Source organism: Aplidium turbinatum, chromosome 8, assembly GCF_918807975.1.
Source record: "Aplidium turbinatum chromosome 8, kaAplTurb1.1, whole genome shotgun sequence".
Lineage (NCBI taxonomy): Eukaryota > Metazoa > Chordata > Ascidiacea > Aplousobranchia > Polyclinidae > Aplidium > Aplidium turbinatum.
Window position 1 is genome coordinate 33,084,809 of NC_137479.1, and position 25,247 is coordinate 33,110,055.

Here is a 25,247-nt window from a genome sequence, read left to right on the forward strand (position 1 = left end):
GTTTCTTTCTTTGCTTTGTCTATTCAACTTTATTGTTCTATTGTGACGTCAGAAAACCTACAAAATTCATACAATTTTTGCCCGATACCACAGACCTGGCTAAGGCGACGCTTAAGCGTGCTCTCCGCGGATACGCGATGTCGTTGGGCATGGTGGTGACCTGGTTGACACAGATCGCACACAGTTTGATGTCCTCGAAAAGGGCGACAAGGAAGCCTACGCTTCGACGACTTCTTGCAAAGCTACGAGGGCACTGGTCTGTAAACCAGTCAACATCTTATGTATAAAACATTTATGTAACGTATGAATGTTTACATAACATAAAATTTTAATTGCGTTTTATTGGGTTACTAGAACAGTAAACAAAAAATTTTTAGTTAAGGAGTAAAAAACATTTCAGTGCATTATAAAACAGTCATACCAATATGTTGCAGTACACCCTTGCAAAATACTATCGAAAAGTAACGAGAGAGGCCTATTTCGTGGCACATTCAACTATGACAAGCACAAAACATGTTGTTCACCTCACACGCATCGTCATGATGCCCACCCTTCACGCATCGTCATGATGACCATCTTTCACACATCGTCACGATGACCACCCTTCACGCATCGTCATGATGACCATCTTTCACACATCGTCACGATGACCACCCTTCACGCATCGTCATGATGACCACCCTTCACGCATTGTCATGATGACTACCCTCCACGCATCGTCATGATGACCACCTTTCGTGCATCGTCACGATGCAAACCTTCACGCATCGTTACGATGACCACCGTTCACGCATTGTCACGGCGTTCAACCTTCATGCATCATCACGATGACCACCCTTCACTCATCGTCACAACGTTTACGCATCGCCAATATGTCCACCATTCGCGCATTGTCACGACGTTCACCCTTCACTTATCGTCACGACGTTCACAGTACGTGCATTGTCACGATGGCCACAGTTCACTCATCGTCACGACGCCAATCCTTCACGCGTCATCACGATGGCCACCCTTCACGCAGCGTCACGACGTTTACTCTTCACTCATCGTCACAATGTTCACCCTTCACGCATTGTCACGGCGTTTACCCTTTACGCATCGTCACGACGTTCACACTTCACGCATTGTCACAATGGCCATCGTTCACACATCGTCACGAAGTTCACCCTTCACACATTGTTACAATGTTCACCCTTCACGCATCGTCACAACGTTTACCCTTCACACATCATCACGATGCCCACCCTTCAGGCATCGTCACGACATTCACCCTTCACGCATTGTCACAACGTTTACCCTTCACGCATCCTCACAACGTTCACCCTTCACGCATCGTCACGATGGCCACCGTTCATGCATCGGCACAACGTTTACCCTTCACGCATTGTCACGACGTTTACCCTTCACGCATCGTCACGGCGTTCACCCTTCACTCATCGTAACAACGTTCACCCTTCACGCATCGTCACGACGTTCACCCTTCACGCGTCGTCACGACGTTCACCCTTCACTCATCGTCACGATGGCCACCGTTCATACATCGTCACAACGTTCACCCTTCACTCATCGTCACGACGTTCACCCTTCACTCATCGTAACAACGTTCACCCTTCACGCATCGTCACAACGTTCACCCTTCACGCATCGTCATGACGTTCACCCTTCACGCATCGTCACGGCGCTCACATCATCACAGGATAAACACTGCACAAGCAATGCCAAAGAGTTCATATATAAAACAATTGTTGGCCAAGGATAGACACTGCACAAGTAATGTAAAAGAGCTCAAATATAAAGTAATTGTTGGCCAAGGATAGACACTGCACAAGTAATGCCAAAGAGCTCATATATAAAATAATTGTTGGCCAAGGATAGACACTGCACAAGTAATGTGAAAGAGCTCATATATAAAGTAATTGTTGACCAAGGATAGACACTGCACAAGTAATGTCAAGGAGCTCATATATAAAGCAATTGTTGGCCAAGGAAAGACACTGCACAAGTAATGCCAAAGAGCTCATATATGAAGTAATTGCTGGCCAAGGATAGACACTGCACAAGTAATGTGAAAGAGCTCATATATGAAGTAATTGTTGGCCAAGGATAGACACTGCACAAGTAATGTGAAAGAGCTCATATACAGTATAAAGTAATTGTTGGCCAAGGATAGACACTGCACAAGTATATAATGTAAAAGAGCTCAAATATAAAGTAATTGTTGGCCAAGGATAGACACTGCACAAGTAATGCCAAAGATCTCATATATGAAGTAATTGTTGGCCAAGGATAGACACTGCACAAGTAATGTGAAAGAGCTCACATATAAAGTAATTGTTGGCCAAGGATAGACACTGCACAAGTAATGCCAAAGAGCTCATATATGAAGCAATTGTTGGCCAAGGATAGACACTGCACAAGTAATGTCAAAGAGTTCATATATAAAGTAATTGTTGGCCAAGGATAGACACTGCACAAGTAATGTCAAAGAGCTCATATATGAAGTAATTGTTGGCCAGACCATGATTGTTGGGTGCTGCACAGTGGAACTAACAACATTGCAATTTGACAACAAATGTGAAGTGCAGGTCCAAATTGACGCTGACAAAAATGAACAAGATCGTTATGAGGGATTAAAAAAGCTGATTTTGTATTTATAGAGACGTTTGACGTTGCTTGATGGAAGTAAGTTGATGCCACATCTCTATCATCGCTCCTGGAGTTTCGATGCATCGATTCCAGTGGACACTAAGGTCTTCCTCACCATCTCCGCTCAAAGAGAGGCTCCCTTCAAAACAACACTGGTGTGAAATGTTGCCTTTTAAAACACAAATAACCAATGAAAAGTAGACGTGATTTGAGTGGTAGTGGATTATTTGCATTCAGACTGAGAAAATCTGAAGTTTCTAAATGGCACAACACCGGTGTTGCTGACTAATGGAAGGCCTCCTCTGCCAGCTCAATAGCACTTGCTAAGATGATGATTGTGGTAAACGAATGGTACCAAAAAGACAATAGTCAAACGACTGGAAAAATTCTTGTATATAACTGGAGATGTCTTGTTGCACGTCAGTCTTTAAGTAGATGGAAGAATCGGAAATGAATAATCTGCTTCATGCACAACATCAACAATTATAAGCGGAAACAAACAATCAAAAAGACACTGAATAAATCCTCTGGAACTGAAACCCTCTATTTGCTCACCAACCACCGCCTCCTTTCCTGATCGGTCCTTACTCCACAGGGTCACCATCAACGAACAGCGCCACAATTCCTGGATTCCACCCGCAATCGGGAATCCGAGGACGACGTCGAACTCAGCACACAAACCTTTCACTTGTTTCCAGTCTGTGCTTTCAAGGATGACGTCACCGACTGTGACGTCACTACTCAGATTGAAGCAGCTGCATTAAAATATATAAACAGGGGGTGAGACGTTGTGGTAACACTGCAGAAATCTGCGGCAAAAATGGTGCATTGCCGGAGCGAAAATTATTTACATACCAAACTATTGACAGTTGAGAAGAAGCAATCTTCCTGGCGTCAGCACTACCTGACTACTCACTATAGAACAGCGAGCATTGTGTGGCTCAGAGCCCGGTCTCATGGGCGAAACACATGCCTATCGCTGAGTTCTTGCTACACTCGACTGCCGAGAAACACATGTTTTTGGGAAATAGTCTTGATGGCTAGTGTGGAGGCTACACCAGTATGGTTAGCGAAACTCAATGCACGCTGTTCTATAGTGAGTAGTCAGGTAGTGCTGACACCAGGAAGATCGCTCCTTCTCAACTGTGCATATCCTTGGCGACAGATAGTTTAGTTGTTTTCTTTCCACAAAGGTAAGAATTCAATTGACTGGCAAAAGCAGTGGTGAGAACCATGTGGCAAGAACTAGTGGTGCGGTACTGATGAGCCCAACCTGCAAGATGTAGTGGTATCCATCTTGAACTCTGAACGTTGCGAGAAAGAAAAAAAACAGAAAAAAGCCCAACCTCGTGGGCAAAACAAGTGTTTATCGCTGAGTTGTTGCTACACTGGACTGCCGAGAAACATACCAAACTATTGGTATGACGGGAGAAAGGCTAACAAACTAAAGGGTGGAGGATTGAGTAAACAATTCAAAAACTAATGCACAGTGCGTCACAAAATATCTTGTTATTTTCGAAAACCATGCCTAAAGTTTAATGTAAACTTGACACGACCTTAACTTAAAAAGACTATAATAGCATTTATACTAGGGGTGTCAAACTCAATTGCACCCCGGGCAAAAATTAAAAATGTTGCATCGCGGCCGGATTGCAACTTTGTAAAAGGTACCATAAAAAAATCCCCTTTGAGCAATGGTTTGACCTAGGGACAGTGGAATAACGGGACGACTCGCTTTATTGATTTTTTTTAGCGATATGGACAGCTGGAGGGTCACTGCAAAATTTAAAAATTGGCAGAACTGCAAAAAGTTTTGTTTGCTTTTACGCAAATCCATTTTTAACAAATGAAATGCTATATTTTGCGCAAGGTTTAGGATGCTAGAACATCGACAAAACCTTGCTACAGCAGTGTGAGGTTAACTACTGCTACCACTGTAGCGTGAAATCTATTGCTGCATTATTATGACTAGTATAGCATTACATAAGCATGATATCACATATTTTCAAATATTTATTTTGGCAATACACACTTTGTACACTCGTAGACAGGTCACATGCGCTGCACCTGGGTATGCGACAAATGGCGGTAGACCTCAAGCTGTAGTTGCACTAAATTTTGTCACAACACTATGACCCTCCAGTTGTCCACCTACTTTTTAAGTGAGCAATCCCCTACTTCTACCATCCCTAGTTTGACCAATCAGAGTGGTGCTGATCAGTGGAACATGATGATAACGTCACAAACTGCCATTGTTACTGAACAATGGACTAAACAACAACTGCAAGAACGAGTGCTTGAAATTGGAAGATAAAGTTAAAAAAACTATAATCAATTATTATTCACATTACCAGTCAATCCTACCACCTTCTCGTCCCCTTGGAGAATCTTTGCGCGCTCCCTAGTTTAAAAACCACTGATCTAGTCGAAGCAAGCATTTTCTCTGTTACGGTACGCTAGGGACTTTTTGATCTTTTCAATAAGGTTGGTACGGAGACTGAATTTAATTGCAAGTTGTTTCACCAGTGTAGGCTACGGTGACATTGTTTTTGGGTGTTCACATTTTTTAAAAAGTTTCAAATTCATGCTTGGTTTGCACAATGATTTTACAATGCAATCCTTCCCTTTGTTCTTTAGTCACAATAGCAAATAACAGAGGGGAAAGTAGCCTATTGATCCTTGGTGTATCCAGACTTGAATAAAACGGTTATACCGTACCATGTAGGCTACGTAAGGGTCAATGGCCGTTTATGCTATGCTTTTATAAGATATCCATAATTAGAATAAAACACTCAATCTAATTCACTGTTCACTTCTAACTGACCAAAACAACAATAATATTTATCACCAACAGAATCCAGGTCACAATTCAGAATACTTGCAAAAAGTTCTTTGTAATACAAATGTTTGTTATAGGCTACACCCAACCATTGCAGTAGACCAGATAATTTACATGGCGGTTTTTCACCAAATCTACATGGTAGCATTTATTGAGAACAAATCGTTCTCAGGTTTGAGGTTGTCTTATATTAACCCCTGATAATGACCATTAAAATATTTTATATTAACAGATTTTTTTACAGTAATTTTCTCACACACTCACACATATGGAGTAATTATTGATAACCCAACCAATGAAGTAGAAATCAACATGAATATGTGGCACGAAACAGCTTAATCCGCGAGCTCCCACTCTCGCATGTAAGGCAACGTCGACCAACGAGTGTGAGGATTAGCAACTCTCTCCCGCAAATATTATGTGACGAAATCATGCAAAGTAGCAGTTGTTATTAAAATATTTCCAATAGACAAACTAAAGAACACGATAATCCTAATGTACGGTAGCCTACATAAGATAGTATTATAACTTTAACATTTTCCCAGTGAACAATTTATTGGCCTTTTATAAAAACATCAAGAAAATGTGTAATTTGGTGATAGGCAATAGTTACTGGCCTAGTGATGGCTTATGTACGAACAGGCATATTGTAGTTCAAATCCTTCGTTATGACAGGCCATTTCATGTTGAGGAAGGTGCCAGTTTAAGGCATTAAATTTAAACAGCAAAACAGTCATCATGAATCCAACAAGTCCTCACAGAAAGAAATTGTAACCAACAGGGTTTTTAATGAATGCAGTTTTAAGCTAGGTTATGTTCATTGGAACATGTGGCTCGTCGTCGTGTGAGCCTCTGGGGCCGAGGGTCTATCCTTTTACCACCCCAGATTCACGATGTTCCCGGACTACACTGGAAGGCTACCAGAGAGCAGCCAGTCTTTGGTTTCATCATCCATGACACGCAGACCTTCCACTCCGTTAGGTGACTTGAAGATGGAACAGTCATTGATGATGTGGTCTGCAGTCTGTTCCTCGGCACCACATTCACAGGAGGAGGAAGAGGCCATTCCCCATTGGTGCATGCTTGAGCGGAAAAGCCCGACGCCCGTACGAAGACGGTTGAGGCGCACCCATGCCTGTCTAGGTAGTGTTAGGCCGATGGGGCGTGTGTCGGCGTCGGGGATGAATGAATGGAGTCTGGTGGCGCTTGACTTCCATTCTGAACTCCATTTATGGTCCGCCCAAGTAGCCGCAGAGATGTCTTGTACATCAGCTTCGTTATCAACATTCTTATCAACATGTGGCTGAGAGACAAACTGTTAGAAAGGAATCTGCAATATCTGGTATTTTTTGACATGTTAAAGTACAATCAGCACTTTCCAATTTAGCCTAAGTGTGAAGTTTAGTTGTTTGAAGGCTATACCGATTTGCTTCATATTTTCAACTGCCATTCAAAAACGGCAGACCACTGGGACCGACTAATCAGCATTATAAGCCTTGAGCAGTGCCGCCAACCACACTTAATGAATGGATACCAAATTGTTTCTAAATGGGGACTAAGTTAACCTCCCTTCACTAAATTTATAAACAGAGTACCGTACCAAATTTGGCAACATTAGCCTTGATTGGTGAAAAACGCAATCTCACGCTCCACTGACTGTTCAGAACAACATATCACGCTCCACTGATCAGCACCGTTCTGATTGGTCAAACTATTGTTGAATCTCGGTATAGGGGATTTTTTATGGTACCTTTTACAAAGTTGCGGCCGGATTTGGCCCGCGGGCTGGGAGTTAGACACATGTGATTTATTCCATTGTGAGAAACCGAGAATATCTAAAGACAAAAAAATATGTCAAGGCATGATGTAGAGTTGTGTACCAGTGGTTCCTGACCTTTTAACACTGCCAGACCGGTAACCAGAGTATCGAAGGCACAAGTATTTCAAGAGAAGTGGGCAAAGACAGTAGAAAAAGCTTTCGGAAAACTAACCTCAAATGTTCAGTGTGTGTTGGGATCAAGTTTATTTTAAAGTTGTTTGTGATCAAGTTTAACATATTCAAGTTTATTACATTTACAGAAACACAAACTGTGACGCAACAAATTAAGTATCGAACGTTTTCGACATCACAAGATTTCCTCTTTAGGAATAACATACATACAATTTAACTACATCTGAATAAAACACAATGGTTTACTAAATCTATAAACAGGAAAAACAAAAACTGCACAGTACTTCTGACTAGCACAAACTCAAAGATATAGGCTCTACGAGAATCAAAGGAAACTGCATGAAAACGTGTTGAACAGATCACATGATGTGGTAGAAAGGCAAGGTGCGAAAAAACTAATTGTAAATTGCAGAAAGCAAGAAAGATGAGCCGCAAGCATAAAAAGCAAGCAAATCAAACGAGAAAATTTTGTACAAACTTAAAAAAAGATTTCTATTCATGGGGAAAACTGAACAAACTAAGAACTAAAGCCTAAGAACACTACAAACTAAGAACTAAAGCCGACTTTCTGGCGGACTTGCACACAAATTTTCACAGAGCGGTGGGCAAGAACCACTGATGATTCAACAATAACACAATTTCAATATACTCACATTTTCACTTGAAGGTCACCACTGTTGGCACGGGCAACCGACAATAAGCCTTCACACTTCACTGGGTTGACTAGCAAAAACGAATTTTGTTCATCAAATCGCAGAGACAAAAGAAGTCTTTCATTTTTATTTTTTAAACGCCTTGGCACCTAAAACAAAAAACACACCCTGCGAGTAAGGATGGGCAACTAAACTTCGCCGTTACAAAACAAAAACAGACCCTTTGCGAGTAAGAATGGGCAATTACACTTTGCCCGTTCGAAAACAAAAACAAACCATGCAAATAAGGATGGGCAATTACACTTTGCCTGTAAGAAAACAAAAACAAACCATGTGAGTTAAGACTAAGGATGGGCAATTAAACTTTGCCCGTTACAAAACAAAAACACACCCTTTGGAAGTAAGAATGGGCAATTACACTTTGCCCGTCAGAAAACAAAAACAAACCATGCGAGTAAGGATGGGCAATTAAACATTGCCAACTAGAAAACAAAAACAAACCATGCGAGTAAGGATGGGCAATTAAACTTTGCCCTTTAAAAAGCAAACGACAAACCATGCGAGCAAGGATGGGCAGTTACACTTTGCCCATTAGAAAACAAAAACACACTCTGCGAGTAAGAATGGGCAATTACACTTTGCCAATTAAAAAACAAAAACAAACAATGTGAGTAAGAATGTGCAATTGTGCAGTTACCCTCTGCCCCTTAGAAAACAAAAACAAACCATGCGACTAAGGATGGGCAACTAAACTTTGCCCCTTATAAAACAAAAACACATTCTGCAAGTAAGAATGGGCAATTACATTTTACCAATTAAAAAACAAAAACTAACCATGCGAGTAAGAATCGGTAATTACACTTTGCCCTTAGAAAACAAAAACAAACCATGCGAGTAAGGATGGGCAATTATACATTGCCTGTTCGAAAACAAAAACACACTCCGCCAGTAAGGATGGGTAATTAAACTTCGCCTGTTAGAAACCAAAACAAACCAGGATGCGAGTACGGATGGGCAATTACACTTTGCCTGTTTGAAAACAAAAACACACTCTGCGAGTAGAGATGGGTAATTAAACTTCGGGCGTGAGAAAACAAAAACAAACCATGCAAAATGCGAATAAACACTAAACATGGGCAACTAAACTTTGCCCATTATAAAACAAAACACACTCTGCAAGTAAGAATGGGCAATTACACTTTGCCAATTAAAAAACAAAAACAAACCATGCGAGTAAGAATAGGCAATTACACTTTGCCCTTAGAAAACAAAAACAAACCATGCGAGTAAGGATGGGCAATTACACTTTGCCTGTTCGAAAACAAAAACAAACCATGCGAGTAACAATGGGCAATTACACATTGCTTGTTCGAAAACAAAAACAAACCATGCGAATAAGGATGGGCAATTACACTTTGCCCTACGAAAACAAAAACAAACCATGCGAGTAAGGATGGGCAATTACACTTTGCCCTAAGAAAACAAAAACAAACCATGCGAGTAACAATGGGCAATTACACATTACCTGTTTGAAAACAAAAACAAACCATGCGAGTAAGGATGGGCAATTACACATTGCCTGTTCGAAAAAAAAACACACTTTGCGAGTAAGGATCGGTAATTAAACTTCGCCCATTAAAAAACAAAAACAAACCCTTCGCGAGTAAGGATGGGCAATTAAACTTTGCGCGTTTGAGACAAAAACAAACCAAGCGAGTAAGAATGGGCAAGTAAACTTTGCCCCTTAGAAAACAAAAACACACCCTGTGAGTAAGGATGGACAAATACACTTTGCCCTTAGAAAACAAAAACAAACCATGCGAGTAAGGATGGGCAATTAAACTTTGCCTGTTCGAAAACAAAAACAAACCATGCGAGTAACAATGGGCAATTACACATTGCCTGTTCGAAAATAAAAACAAATCATGCGAGTATAGATGGGCAATTCACCGGCAGAACTTGCAAAAATAAGCAGTCGTAGCTTTCGAACATTTAGCGAGTTTCGGCACTGAATAATCTCTGGTATTGTATCTATTTCATGTGATTGGTTTAAAGAGCAGCTCTATGTTCGACCTCCTCAAAGCGGATGCTCAGAATTATATTTTAGTTAGACACCATTGTTTGCAATCCCAGATGTACATCAAAAACAAACCATGCGAGTAACAATGGGCAATTACACATTGCCTGTTCGAAAATAAAAACAAATCATGCGAGTATAGATGGGCAATTCACCGGCAGAACTTGCAAAAATAAGCAGTCGTAGCTTTCGAACATTTAGCGAGTTTCGGCACTGAATAATCTCTGGTATTGTATCAATTTCATGTGATTGGTTTAAAGAGCAGCTCTATGTTCGACCTCCTCAAAGCGGATGCTCAGAATTATATTTTAGTTAGACACCATTGTTTGCAATCCCAGATGTACATCTCAATGAGCTATCAAGAAGTCTGTAATTAAAACAAATCCCACCTTGCGCCGCTTAGGGGTCAAAAGCGAAGTGAAGCTCTTGGTCTCATTAGCCACCAGATGTCGCAAGTTCACAGTTACTTCACCAAGAAAATCATCATGACGGAATCTGGCAAACAAATGATCTCAATCAGACTGATGCCTTCATTGCAAACAAATGATCTCAATCAGACTGAGGCTTTCATTGCAAACAAATGATCTCAATCAGACTGAGGCTTTCATTGCAAACAAATGATCTCAATCAGACTGAGGCTTTCATTGCAAACAAATGATCTCAATCAGACTGAGGCTTTCATTGCAAACAAATGATCTCAGTCAGACTGAGGTTTTCATTGCAAATGAATGATTCAATCAGACTGAGGCCTTCATTGCAAACAAATGATCTCAATCAGATTGAGGTTTTCATTGCAAACAAATGATATCAATCAGACTGAGATTTTCATTGCAAACAAATGATCTCAATCAGACTGAGGCTTTCATTGCAAACAAATGATTTCAATCAGACTGAGGCTTTCATTGTAAACAAATGATCTCAATCAGATTGAGGCCTTCATTACTAACAAATGATCTCAGTCAGACTGAGGCCTTCATTGCAAACAAATGATCTCAGTCAGACTGAGGCTTTCATTGCAAACAAATGATTTCAATCAGATTGATGCCTTCATTGCTAACAAATGATCTCAGTCAGACTGAGGCCTTCATTGCAAACAAATGATCTCAGTCAGACTGAGGCTTTCATTGCAAACAAATGATTTCATTCAGACTGAGGTTTTCATTGCAAACAAATGATCTCAATCAGACTGAGGTTTTCATTGCAAACAAATGATTTCAATCAAACTGAGGCTTTCATTGCAAACAAATGATCTCAATCAGACTGAGGCTTTCATTGCAAACAAATGATCTCAATCATACTGAGGCCTTCATTGCAAACAAATGATCTCATTCAGAGTGAGGTTTCCATTGCAAACAAATGATCTCAATCAGATTGAGGCTTTCATTGCAAACAAATGATCTCTATCAGACTGAGGCTTTCATTGCAAACAAATGATTTCAATCAGACTGAGGCCTTCATTGCAAACAAACGATTTCAATCAGATTGAGGCCTTCATTGCACACAAATGATCTCAATCACACTGAGGCTTTCATTGCAAACAAATGATTTCAATCAGACTGAGGCTTTCATTGCAAACAAATGATTTCAATCAGACTGAGACTTTCATTGCAAACAAATGATTTCAATCAGACTGAGGCATCCATTGCACACAAATGAAATCACGCTGAGGGCGGAATTCAGAAACCAGACTTAAGGCGGCTTAAGTCTGTCTGGACAAAAGTCTGCGTTAAGCATCGATTTTGCGATTCAGAAAGCAGACTTACGCTTTAGCAAGGCTTATACTCGGCTTAAAAGCCGAAAGATATAAGCCAACTGCAGAGGTGGTTTAAGCCTCTGTTGAAGGAAAAAGTGTTTGGCTAATACTGTAGGTATTGAAAGTAGGAGGTTTGTTACAGCATTTTTAAAAAAAATAGACCATCTGGTGCAAAGGCCACGAGACTTTTTTGATAGTTTTTAATGTGAAACAGGTGTGCCTGTTATCTTAGCTTGGTTGCAGGCAGAGTTTCGGTCTGACAGTTGGCTTGATTGTTGAATAACTACACTTCTTTCAGACGCTGACAATAGTAGGTTACTAGTGTTATTGCTGGTGGTGTAAATTTTGAAATGCCTATTTTGTGTTGTTGAATAACCAGACGCTGACACGCAGTTTAGTAATACTGCTTGTAACATCACTTTTGCAAACATACAATTGTGATTGGTCATACTTTTTCCTTTGTCTGCAATGCCAGGAAAAGCAAGTCTATTAACTATCTTACATTTGACAGTTTTCAGACCAAAGAGAGTCTATGCGCCCGCCCTTTTAGTCATAAACTGGCAACAGTATTCCTACAATTGTACTATTTTTAACTTTCAAGGCATCAAAAATAACCTGAGTTATCTAATTCTTTCAAATTGATGAATTATTGCAAACGAAAATCATGTGCGTATTGGCATAACGTTGTCTTAACGTTGTTTCAGTGCTTAATGAGTATTACTTGCTTGTGAAGGCAATTTTTGCGCCAGATCTGTTGCGTTATGGATTACTTGGCATCTACGTAAACGAACGACTTACTGATGCAACTACAACGTTTCTATTTCAACGTCACAAAAAACGACTTTTTTTCTAGTTGTAGGTTTAAATAGCACAACATTGCATTATTTGCAACATTGCATTATTTATCATCAATATAGCACAGCTATACGCAAACACTTCTTCGCGTCAGTTAGCTATCGCTAAGATATGAACTACTGATTTAAATTCAGTGAGCAACTTGATGAGCGAGTTTGCTGCGCTTTTAGATAAAGATAGTTTATACAAATTCCCGTAACCCTTTAATGTAAATTGCATTATCATTTCTTATTTCAATAAAAATACCAAGAGGATTTAATTACAACGATTCTGAACGCCAACTGCTTATTGACCTCATCAAAGACTTTCCAGTGGTGGAAAATAAATAAAAAAATGATAAAAAAGCCTTTCCAAAATAATCAAGCGAGGAATGATTTAACTAAAGTTTTTAACGCGAACAGCTCTACTGAAAGGACCACCCAGAGAGCAAAACCCGTTATATTTACATTGATTCAACGTCTGCAGGCGTTGAATCAATGTAAAAATGACGAATCTTGCTGTCTGGGCACAGATCAGCTGAAAAAGTTAGGGTTAGTTAGTCCATCTGAAACATGCCGCTATTGACACAGATTTTGGTTTGATACTTAGGTCACAGTATATTATTGCATATAATTTTATTTTCGTTTTCTCACAAATTTTCAAACCATTGCTTTTAGGCAACTCTTCGATGAAGAGTATGCAAATATTTGCATTGAAAGGCCTGTTCGCGATCATGCAGATTCTTTTAATCAACTTAACGACAAGCAGTTTTGTCAACGTTTTCGTCTTAGCAAAACTGCAACTATGGAACTCTTTGAATTGTTTAAAAATGACGAAACGTTGACAGCCCGATCGCATGCAATACGCCCATACTGCAGCTATTGGTAAGCCTTTGATTTTTTGCAAGTGGCCATTCCAGAGAAGCGATGGCGACTTGGCCGGGGTTAGTCAAAGTTCTGTTTGCAGAATTGTAGCGCGTATTTCTCGGTGCATACCCATTGTCACCCAACAGGATTCCATCAATTTCTCCATTCTCAAATTTATCTCGAATGATGCTGTTGTCAAAAATCCGCGCATCATGTGTCAATCCTGGCCATGATTGTGCAAGCAAAGTCAAAACTTTCCTATTTAGGCATCAAAAATAACTTGAGTAACCTAATTCTTTCAAATTTATGAATTATTGACTAAACGAAAGCCATGTGCATATTGCCATAATGTTGTTTTACGTTGTTTCATTGTTAAATGAGTATTCCTTGCTTGTGAATGAACTTTTTGTGCTAGATCTGTTGCGTCATGGATTACTTGGCATCTACGTTAGTTAACGAACGACTTACTGATGCAACTATAACATATTTCAACATCATAAAAAAGTGCTTTTTTCTAGTTGTGAGTTTAAAGCACAACATTGCCTTATTTGGTGGTTCAGCAAGAATGTCGCTCAGCTTTACAGCCTTCAGTTTCACGCTTCATTACCTCAACCAAAGAGTTGCTATAACAATTTCTCTTTCGCGCGAAAACAAAGAGGCTTAATACGGTCTTATATAAGTTGCGCGTAAGTCGAGTTTCTGCATCGCAAATAAGCTTCTCGTATAAGCCTGGCCTATATAAGTCTGACTTACGCATAACACTGACTTATTTTGAGACGCAAATCTGAATTCCGCCCTGAGGCTTTCATTGCAAACAAATGATTTCAATCATACTGAGGCCTTCATTGCTAACAAACGATTTCAATCAGACTGAGGCCTTCCTTGCAAACAAATGATCTCAACCAGACTGAGGCCTCCATTGCAAACAAATGATTTCAATTAGACTGAGGCCTCCATTGCACACAAATGATCTCAATCACACTGAGGCTTTCATTGCAAACAAATGATTTAAATCATACTGAGGCCTTCATTGCACACAAATGATCTCAATCACACTGAGGCTTTCATTGCAAACAAATGATCTCAATCAGACTGAGGCTTTCATTGCAAACAAATTATCTCAACCAGACTGAGGTTTTCATTGTAAACAAATGATCTCAATCAGACTGAGGCTTTCATTGCAAACAAATTATCTCAACCAGACTGAGGTTTTCATTGCAAACAAATGATCTCAATCAGACTGAGGCTTTCATTGCAAACAAATTATCTCAACCAGACTGAGGTTTTCATTGTAAACAAATGATCTCAATCAGACTGAGGCTTTCATTGCAAACAAATTATCTCAATCAGACTGAGGTTTTCATTGCAAACAAATGATCTCATTCAGATTGATGCCTTCATTGCTAACAAATGATCTCAGTCAGACTGAGGCCTTCATTGCAAACAAATGATCTCAGTCAGACTGAGGCTTTCATTGCAAACAAATGATTTCATTCAGACTGAGGTTTTCATTGCAAACAAATGATCTCAATCAGACTGAGGTTTTCATTGCAAACAAATGATTTCAATCAAACTGAGGCTTTCATTGCAAACAAATGATCTCAATCAGACTGAGGCTTTCATTGCAAACAAATGATCTCAATCATACTGAGGCCTTCATTGCAAACAAATGATCTCATTCAGAGTGAGGTTTCCATTGCAAACAAATGATCTCAATCAGATTGAGGCTTTCATTGCAAACAAATGATCTCTATCAGACTGAGGCTTTCATTGCAAACAAATGATTTCAATCAGACTGAGGCCTTCATTGCAAACAAACGATTTCAATCAGATTGAGGCCTTCATTGCACACAAATGATCTCAATCACACTGAGGCTTTCATTGCAAACAAATGATTTCAATCAGACTGAGGCTTTCATTGCAAACAAATGATTTCAATCAGACTGAGACTTTCATTGCAAACAAATGATTTCAATCAGACTGAGGCATCCATTGCACACAAATGAAATCACGCTGAGGGCGGAATTCAGAAACCAGACTTAAGGCGGCTTAAGTCTGTCTGGACAAAAGTCTGCGTTAAGCATCGATTTTGCGATTCAGAAAGCAGACTTACGCTTTAGCAAGGCTTATACTCGGCTTAAAAGCCGAAAGATATAAGCCAACTGCAGAGGTGGTTTAAGCCTCTGTTGAAGGAAAAAGTGTTTGGCTAATACTGTAGGTATTGAAAGTAGGAGGTTTGTTACAGCATTTTTAAAAAAAATAGACCATCTGGTGCAAAGGCCACGAGACTTTTTTGATAGTTTTTAATGTGAAACAGGTGTGCCTGTTATCTTAGCTTGGTTGCAGGCAGAGTTTCGGTCTGACAGTTGGCTTGATTGTTGAATAACTACACTTCTTTCAGACGCTGACAATAGTAGGTTACTAGTGTTATTGCTGGTGGTGTAAATTTTGAAATGCCTATTTTGTGTTGTTGAATAACCAGACGCTGACACGCAGTTTAGTAATACTGCTTGTAACATCACTTTTGCAAACATACAATTGTGATTGGTCATACTTTTTCCTTTGTCTGCAATGCCAGGAAAAGCAAGTCTATTAACTATCTTACATTTGACAGTTTTCAGACCAAAGAGAGTCTATGCGCCCGCCCTTTTAGTCATAAACTGGCAACAGTATTCCTACAATTGTACTATTTTTAACTTTCAAGGCATCAAAAATAACCTGAGTTATCTAATTCTTTCAAATTGATGAATTATTGCAAACGAAAATCATGTGCGTATTGGCATAACGTTGTCTTAACGTTGTTTCAGTGCTTAATGAGTATTACTTGCTTGTGAAGGCAATTTTTGCGCCAGATCTGTTGCGTCATGGATTACTTGGCATCTACGTAAACGAACGACTTACTGATGCAACTACAACGTTTCTATTTCAACGTCACAAAAAACGACTTTTTTTCTAGTTGTAGGTTTAAATAGCACAACATTGCATTATTTGCAACATTGCATTATTTATCATCAATATAGCACAGCTATACGCAAACACTTCTTCGCGTCAGTTAGCTATCGCTAAGATATGAACTACTGATTTAAATTCAGTGAGCAACTTGATGAGCGAGTTTGCTGCGCTTTTAGATAAAGATAGTTTATACAAATTCCCGTAACCCTTTAATGTAAATTGCATTATCATTTCTTATTTCAATAAAAATACCAAGAGGATTTAATTACAACGATTCTGAACGCCAACTGCTTATTGACCTCATCAAAGACTTTCCAGTGGTGGAAAATAAATAAAAAAATGATAAAAAAGCCTTTCCAAAATAATCAAGCGAGGAATGATTTAACTAAAGTTTTTAACGCGAACAGCTCTACTGAAAGGACCACCCAGAGAGCAAAACCCGTTATATTTACATTGATTCAACGTCTGCAGGCGTTGAATCAATGTAAAAATGACGAATCTTGCTGTCTGGGCACAGATCAGCTGAAAAAGTTAGGGTTAGTTAGTCCATCTGAAACATGCCGCTATTGACACAGATTTTGGTTTGATACTTAGGTCACAGTATATTATTGCATATAATTTTATTTTCGTTTTCTCACAAATTTTCAAACCATTGCTTTTAGGCAACTCTTCGATGAAGAGTATGCAAATATTTGCATTGAAAGGCCTGTTCGCGATCATGCAGATTCTTTTAATCAACTTAACGACAAGCAGTTTTGTCAACGTTTTCGTCTTAGCAAAACTGCAACTATGGAACTCTTTGAATTGTTTAAAAATGACGAAACGTTGACAGCCCGATCGCATGCAATACGCCCATACTGCAGCTATTGGTAAGCCTTTGATTTTTTGCAAGTGGCCATTCCAGAGAAGCGATGGCGACTTGGCCGGGGTTAGTCAAAGTTCTGTTTGCAGAATTGTAGCGCGTATTTCTCGGTGCATACCCATTGTCACCCAACAGGATTCCATCAATTTCTCCATTCTCAAATTTATCTCGAATGATGCTGTTGTCAAAAATCCGCGCATCATGTGTCAATCCTGGCCATGATTGTGCAAGCAAAGTCAAAACTTTCCTATTTAGGCATCAAAAATAACTTGAGTAACCTAATTCTTTCAAATTTATGAATTATTGACTAAACGAAAGCCATGTGCATATTGCCATAATGTTGTTTTACGTTGTTTCATTGTTAAATGAGTATTCCTTGCTTGTGAATGAACTTTTTGTGCTAGATCTGTTGCGTCATGGATTACTTGGCATCTACGTTAGTTAACGAACGACTTACTGATGCAACTATAACATATTTCAACATCATAAAAAAGTGCTTTTTTCTAGTTGTGAGTTTAAAGCACAACATTGCCTTATTTGGTGGTTCAGCAAGAATGTCGCTCAGCTTTACAGCCTTCAGTTTCACGCTTCATTACCTCAACCAAAGAGTTGCTATAACAATTTCTCTTTCGCGCGAAAACAAAGAGGCTTAATACGGTCTTATATAAGTTGCGCGTAAGTCGAGTTTCTGCATCGCAAATAAGCTTCTCGTATAAGCCTGGCCTATATAAGTCTGACTTACGCATAACACTGACTTATTTTGAGACGCAAATCTGAATTCCGCCCTGAGGCTTTCATTGCAAACAAATGATTTCAATCATACTGAGGCCTTCATTGCTAACAAACGATTTCAATCAGACTGAGGCCTTCCTTGCAAACAAATGATCTCAACCAGACTGAGGCCTCCATTGCAAACAAATGATTTCAATTAGACTGAGGCCTCCATTGCACACAAATGATCTCAATCACACTGAGGCTTTCATTGCAAACAAATGATTTAAATCATACTGAGGCCTTCATTGCACACAAATGATCTCAATCACACTGAGGCTTTCATTGCAAACAAATGATCTCAATCAGACTGAGGCTTTCATTGCAAACAAATTATCTCAACCAGACTGAGGTTTTCATTGTAAACAAATGATCTCAATCAGACTGAGGCTTTCATTGCAAACAAATTATCTCAACCAGACTGAGGTTTTCATTGCAAACAAATGATCTCAATCAGACTGAGGCTTTCATTGCAAACAAATTATCTCAACCAGACTGAGGTTTTCATTGTAAACAAATGATCTCAATCAGACTGAGGCTTTCATTGCAAACAAATTATCTCAATCAGACTGAGGTTTTCATTGCAAACAAATGATCTCATTCAGATTGATGCCTTCATTGCAAACAAATGATCTCAATCAGACTGAGGCTTCCATTGCAAACAATGATCTCAATCAGATTGAGGCTTTCATTGCAAACAAATGATCTCATTCAGATTGAGGCTTTCATTGCAAACAAATGATCTCAATCAGACTGAGGCTTTCATTGTAAACAAATGATCTCAATCAGACTGAGGCTTTCATTGCAAACAAATGATCTCAGTGAGACTGAGGCCTCCATTGCAAACAAATGATCTCAATCAGACTGAGGCTTTCATTGCAAACAAATGATCTCAATCAGACTGAGGTTTTCATTGCAAACAAATGATCTCAATCAGACTGAGGCTTTCATTGCAAACAAATGATTTCAATCAAACTGAGGCTTTCATTGCAAACAAATGATCTCAATCAGACTGAGGCTTCCATTGCAAACAATGATCTCAATCAGATTGAGGCTTTCATTGCAAACAAATGATCTCATTCAGATTGAGGCTTTCATTGCAAACAAATGATCTCAATCAGACTGAGGCTTTCATTGTAAACAAATGATCTCAATCAGACTAAGGCTTTCATTGCAAACAAATGATCTCAATCAAACTGAGGTTTTCATTGCAAACAAATGATCTCAATCAGACTGAGGCTTTCATTGTAAACAAATGATCTCAATCAGACTGAGGTTTTCATTGCAAACAAATGATCTCAGTGAGACTGAGGCCTCCATTGCAAACAAATGATCTCAATCAAACTGAGGTTTTCATTGCAAACAAATGATCTCAATCAGACTGAGGCTTTAATTGTAAACAAATGATCTCAATCAGATTGAGGCCTTCATTGCAAACAAATGATCTCAATCAGACTGATGCTTTCATTGTAAACAAATGATCTCAATCAGACTGAGGCTTTCATTGCAAACAAATGATCTCAATCAGATTGATGCCTTCATGGCAAACAAATGATCTCAATCAGACTGAGGCCTTCATTGCAAACAAAGAGCTGGGTGTTGAAATAATTGCTATCCGAAAATGGATTGTCATTTATAAACCTAGTTTGATGGAGAAAGGACGAATTAAAGTAGTGCACTCCTCAAAAATCAAAACTCCTCAAAAAAATATAACGAGGTTAGTGTTATGAAGATACCTCGATAAAGCCTTGAGCTCTTTCCATTCTTGTTTTTTCTTAGAATTACCCTAAAATATTTTTGATTTTTTGTCTGTATCTTTAGCATCACCACAAAATTTGACACATTGCGCATGTAAAATTAACATAGACACTGCATAACTTAAAAACCTTCATACAAATGTTTCTATGGCCTTGATTAACGAGCAGTGCATGCCACTATTAAGTGTAGGCAGAGATGGATGTGCTCTTCATTTTGAAGATCACCTTCATTTGAGTGATCTTGATCTAAGATCACTTCTTTTTGTGTGATCTACATCTCAAAAACCAATAATATCAAAATCACTTTGATGTTTAAGTTGATTACAAGATAGAGGCACTTTTTATAACTCGTATTGTGCGAAGTTACTAGCGGTAACTACTAACATTTCGCCACTAGCAATATGATGCCTTACAAAAGTGTCTTACAAAAGTCGATTTTGGGTCTCAATCTAGTTAAGTCATATCAAGAAGAAAAGCCTTCTGTGTTACTCACAAAGAAGTAGACATACAATAAATAGGATTACTTTATGTAGACGTATCATAAAAACCATAGACAGACAATTAAAAAGTACCTCTCTACCAAAGCTATAGTATCATAAAAACTGATTCAAATTTGTTTACATTTCTGTTTTGTGAACTCTAACAAACTTTTCCTTATTTTGACCTAATCTTAGATGTTTCAAAAATTTGCTGATCATTGCCTGCACCCAGGTGAGATAGAAGTGCACATATTTGCCTCATTGATAGCACCCGGGTAAGGTAGAAGTGCACATATTTGCCTCATTGATAGCAACCGGGTGAGGTAGAAGTGCACATATTTGCCTCATTGATAGCATGATTAGCGACATCTTGACCTTCCTCACAGCTCAACAAAATATCTTCCCATCTTCTTAGGAATTCAACCATGGGAGGTTTGTCACAGGGCTGCCAGTCTCTACCTTGTTTAAGGTAACTCAGAGACATTTCACTCGCTTCACAAAAATAAATGGGAATTTCAGCGAAAGGAAAAAATCAGCGACACTAATCAGGACAACCATTTGCACCTGCACTGGATAGTCTGAAAACCCATGTTGAAAATATAACTGCATGGCAGCTCAAACGATCTCAGACTCCCAGTCGGGTATAACGCAGATGTGCACGGAGTCAGGTTTTCCAGACTCTTGTTCCACTCCGACTCCAAAGTCAGTGGCTTCAAACTTCACTTCGGCTCTAAATATTTTAAGGATATTGACTCCAAACTCAACTTTAACTCCGATTGCAAACCATAATCCATTTTTTTATAATGTAACTTATGCCTTCCCTTATCCTCTGGCATGAAAAGAAAAGCATACTTTTAAATGCGAAAAAATATTACATGGAAAATAAGACCATAGAAGTATACAAATATAACACCTGCGCCACGTAGGCTACAGCGCAATTACTTATTTGTATGCTAAAAGTACCAACTGGCAAAAAATTCAGATTCTGACTCCGGTTCCACTTCGACTCCGGCTCCTAATTATTCACAAACATTGGCTGCTGTGGACCTCTGGTATAGCACACACGACCGAAGTGGGCAAAAAATGTCATCGACTTTGCGATCCAACTAACGTTTGATAACTCATTGCAAGCTTTTCGAGGAGTGGTTGACGTATTTTTTTAGGAAACAATAAAGATTCAAATTGCAAAGAGATTGGTCACAAGATATCTAAAGACAGGATGTCGCATGCCATTAAAATTTGTATACTTTCATTTTGATTTCGTTCAAGAAACTTTTAGGGACTTTAGCAAGAAGCATAATAAAACATATCACCATGATATTCAGCCAATGCAAAGATGGTATCAGGGCTACTGGAGCAGTGCAATCATGGGCGATTACACACGGTTACGTGTGATAAAGGAAGATACTATTGGTCATAAAAGGAAAGCTCATTCAACGATGGCCTAGATTGTGAAGTTCTCAAGTCTTTGAAAAGGATGTGTTTGGTATTTTTAAAACTTGTTATTAACAAATTGCTGTTTAATTGTAATTCTTGTGTTTAAATAGACCTAACAGAAGATCACCAAGAGTTAAAAGATTACCTGAGCAGCATGAGCGGAATAAACATAACAAACAATTCAGATCGTTGGAAATAGCAAAAGTGTGAGTATATGAAAAAGCGTTGATGGTACAAAGAAAATAACATCATTTTTAAACTCAGCACTCAAAAATAATTCAGGAGCACCAAAAAAATGACAAACAAAAATAGTGAATAGCAACAGTCACTAACTTACTACAATCCTTGGGCCAGGGCTCAGGATTGCTAAAAGTAAAGTTAGCGATACCAATTACATTTTTGCTATCAAGAACTGTATTTTGCCACTAAACAAAAAGTGATGTTGATCTTAAAGATCACGCATTCTTAGTGATCTTGACCATCTTTGGGTGTAAGCAGGCCTCTAAGCTCCTTTGTTTTTCCAGCAACCAAGTTAGTGGCCTACCAGAGCTTCTTTCCGGCAGCCAAAATAAAAAAAATCGTGTTTTTAAAATATGTTTATTAATTTCGTGTTTGAAGCTAGTCTTACAGTTTTTAAAGGTCGACACTCAGCTTTTTGCAAAACTTTTCTCAACAATATTTCTCATCGGTGTATGAGAGACTTTGCCTTGTTTGTAAAAAAAAGTTTGAAATTATCAACAGAGTGAAGAAATGTTGGCTTTTGGAAGCCGGCGACCAAACATGGCCTACCAGCATGATAGTTTCAAAGCCATTTGACGACGTAGCCATAGCCGCCGGAAGCTTAGAGGCCGGTGTAGGTAAACGATTATAAAATACTAATGATGTTAACTCATAACTCGACGTTTACACCTGTCCTCGTCCCAGACTTGAAGCCGCAGTTTCTTGTTAATAAGATCACTTTCTTCCATTCCACGGTAGACCAGAGTTTCATTAAATTCAGGGTTCAGTGTTTTATTCTTTGTTTTTGTGCGCAATTTTGCCATCTGAACAAGCCAGAACGGGTTAAAGTTTCCAAGACAAAAGCTTTATTCTTTAACTTGGCACATTTCTACATTCTTTCCAAAAAACTATGCAAATTTTTCTTGAACATTATTGTGCTTTTTTGAGAAATTGTTTTTTATTTTTTTTAAATGTTTTTAACTAACTTGAAGTTTTTAAACACTTTGACTGAGGAATAAAAACCTGCTTTCAAACTGTGCATTTGAATGCACAGGTGTTTTGGACAGATATCACATTCGCATTAAAATTTTAGCGAAGTTTGCATATCCCACCTTCTTTGTTCCAGGTACGAGTTGAATTTTCACATAAGCATCTGAATATCCGTTCAAATCCTTTGATTTCAATTCCTGCACAAGTGTCCATGGTCATATTGTACAAATAAAATAAATAATTCAAAATTTGAAGAACCTACTTGCCAAAGCACTTACCTTTGCGCATACAATTGTGACAACCAGTGCAGCTTTGTTTTTGTCATAACGAAGAGTAAAGGAAAGGTAACCAAGGTCCCCTGCGACACATAGGACACTCTTTTATCATTGGCGCACACCAGTTCGCTCTCAATGAACGATTGTTAACAGCACAACATAAGAAAAACTCCAAGTGCTGAGTAATGATTAGAAAATGAGATGGCAAATACTCTATGATTTGCAATAAATTGAATTTCGCTTTTAGCAGTATGGTTGTAGCTTACTTCACAATGTAGATATTAACGACTGGTTTTGGTCTGATGCTGCGATTTCACTGCAGTAATACCGGTTTGCACTAGATTTCAGAACACAGTTCCTTAGTCATGTGTATCGTCATACGTGCCTGTGGTCGCATGCGTGCTTGTAGTGGCATGCTTGATTGCTTGTCTGTAGTGGCATGCTTGTCTATGGTGGCATGCTTGTAACATGTACGGTACCATGTTTTTTAACTAACAAATTTAAGTTATGAGAACATTTAGCCGAAACTTATGAGAATTGCAATTTGCAGATGCACTTCAACTGTGAAAATTCAAAAGCTAAATTCTGCTCTCACGGAATTTGGGTCACCACATCCGTATTTCTAAAGCGACATAACTGTGTAACCGTTTCGCTTTTCATAACTTTCATAACCCATATTACTGATAAAAAGCACTAGGCCTAGGTATTATGAAATAAGTGGGGAATTGAAAAAGACTCAGAGACAGAATTTCACAGAGAACAGACTGAACGACTCGAGAACGAGTAGGTAAAATTCACGACGGGAGAATGTCGCTGTTCTGACACCGGTCGATAAACTAAATTGGTTAGAGTGAGACAGAATAAGTACTTTTCAATTTCCCGAATATGAGGTTATAATCTTGACCTAACAATAAGTTTAAATTTTGTAGGCAATCATACCCCTAGAGAGAATCCCTAAACTATTTATTTGTATCTAGACTCAGAGTCTCTCAATAACCAAAAACTTCAATAAGCAAAAGCAATAGCAAAAGACTAATCAACATCAGAAAAGCCTACATGCTTGTCAGGTGGCAAGTGGCATGCTTGCCAGTGCATGTCTGCCGGAAGCGGCATGCATGTCTGTGGTGGCGTGCTTATACAAAACTAACCTGGGCCAGGGTTAGGACAGAAACCCATATTATTTCCATCATTAAGAGGCGTAGTTGTTACTTGGCAACATATTTCAGGAGGTAATAAAGGACCAGAATATTCTCTAAATTTTGGAATCTTTACTCCTGGCAATTGAAAAGTGATACATTATTTCTCAGAAGAATTAGCCTACCTAGTGTGGTTATTACCTCCACTCTGTGCATTAACGAAAAATTTAGGAACGATTACCCGTGGGATACATATATTCGTCTTAATCCGGCCAGTATTCGGAGGGAAATGCAGACATCAAGTGATCTTGCCGTTAGATGGAAGTGATTTGACAAAGCACAATAGGCTATATACAGAATAGGGTGGAGTGAAAAATTTTTTTTCTCTCAAATCAAAAAAGTGGGGTTCTAAAAACTTGGCATTTGACCCAAAATCACCATTAAAATTGATTTTAGGTTGTGGCACTTTTAATTGGCCGTGCCACCCGACCCTAGGGGGCGCGACGGGGTCAAACTTCATGAAATCCGCATAACTTTACAACCGTACATGCTAGAAACTTGAAATTGGTCTTGAAAGATTCAGAAGCTACATGTTTCTATCTGTTCTAAGAGAAAATTTTACCATAAATGAAACAGAAAATGATTTAAATGAAAAAAACTGATATTTTATCATTTCGCTTTCAACCATAATAAGTAGGCTAACTGTGTGGATTGTGGAATCGTCCATTTTAGAATCTATTACTGTACATA

General features: G+C 38.8%; 1 protein-coding gene across 4 annotated transcripts in view; it reads right to left on the reverse strand.

The window, feature by feature from the left end:
• Nucleotides 1–321: 321 nt before the first annotated feature.
• Nucleotides 322–25,247, reverse strand: part of LOC145775386 (rabphilin-3A-like) — a 74,850-nt gene continuing 49,924 nt past the window's right edge. For 3 of the 4 annotated variants that reach the window (XM_082586678.1, XM_082586677.1, XM_082586676.1), the window contains 8 exons: nt 24,510–24,635; nt 23,365–23,444; nt 23,209–23,283; nt 22,787–22,920; nt 10,556–10,661; nt 8,090–8,238; nt 3,202–3,401; nt 322–2,785 (listed from right to left, as the gene is read on the reverse strand). In XM_082586678.1, coding sequence (XP_082442804.1) covers nt 2,652–2,785; nt 3,202–3,401; nt 8,090–8,238; nt 10,556–10,661; nt 22,787–22,920; nt 23,209–23,283; nt 23,365–23,444; nt 24,510–24,635 — 1,004 coding nt within the window. In that variant the 3' untranslated portion in view covers nt 322–2,651. Of the gene's footprint in view, nt 2,786–3,201; nt 3,402–7,270; nt 7,321–8,089; nt 8,239–10,555; nt 10,662–22,786; nt 22,921–23,208; nt 23,284–23,364; nt 23,445–24,509; nt 24,636–25,247 lie in introns of those variants that run through there. The other variant, XM_082586679.1, reaches the window with a different exon arrangement.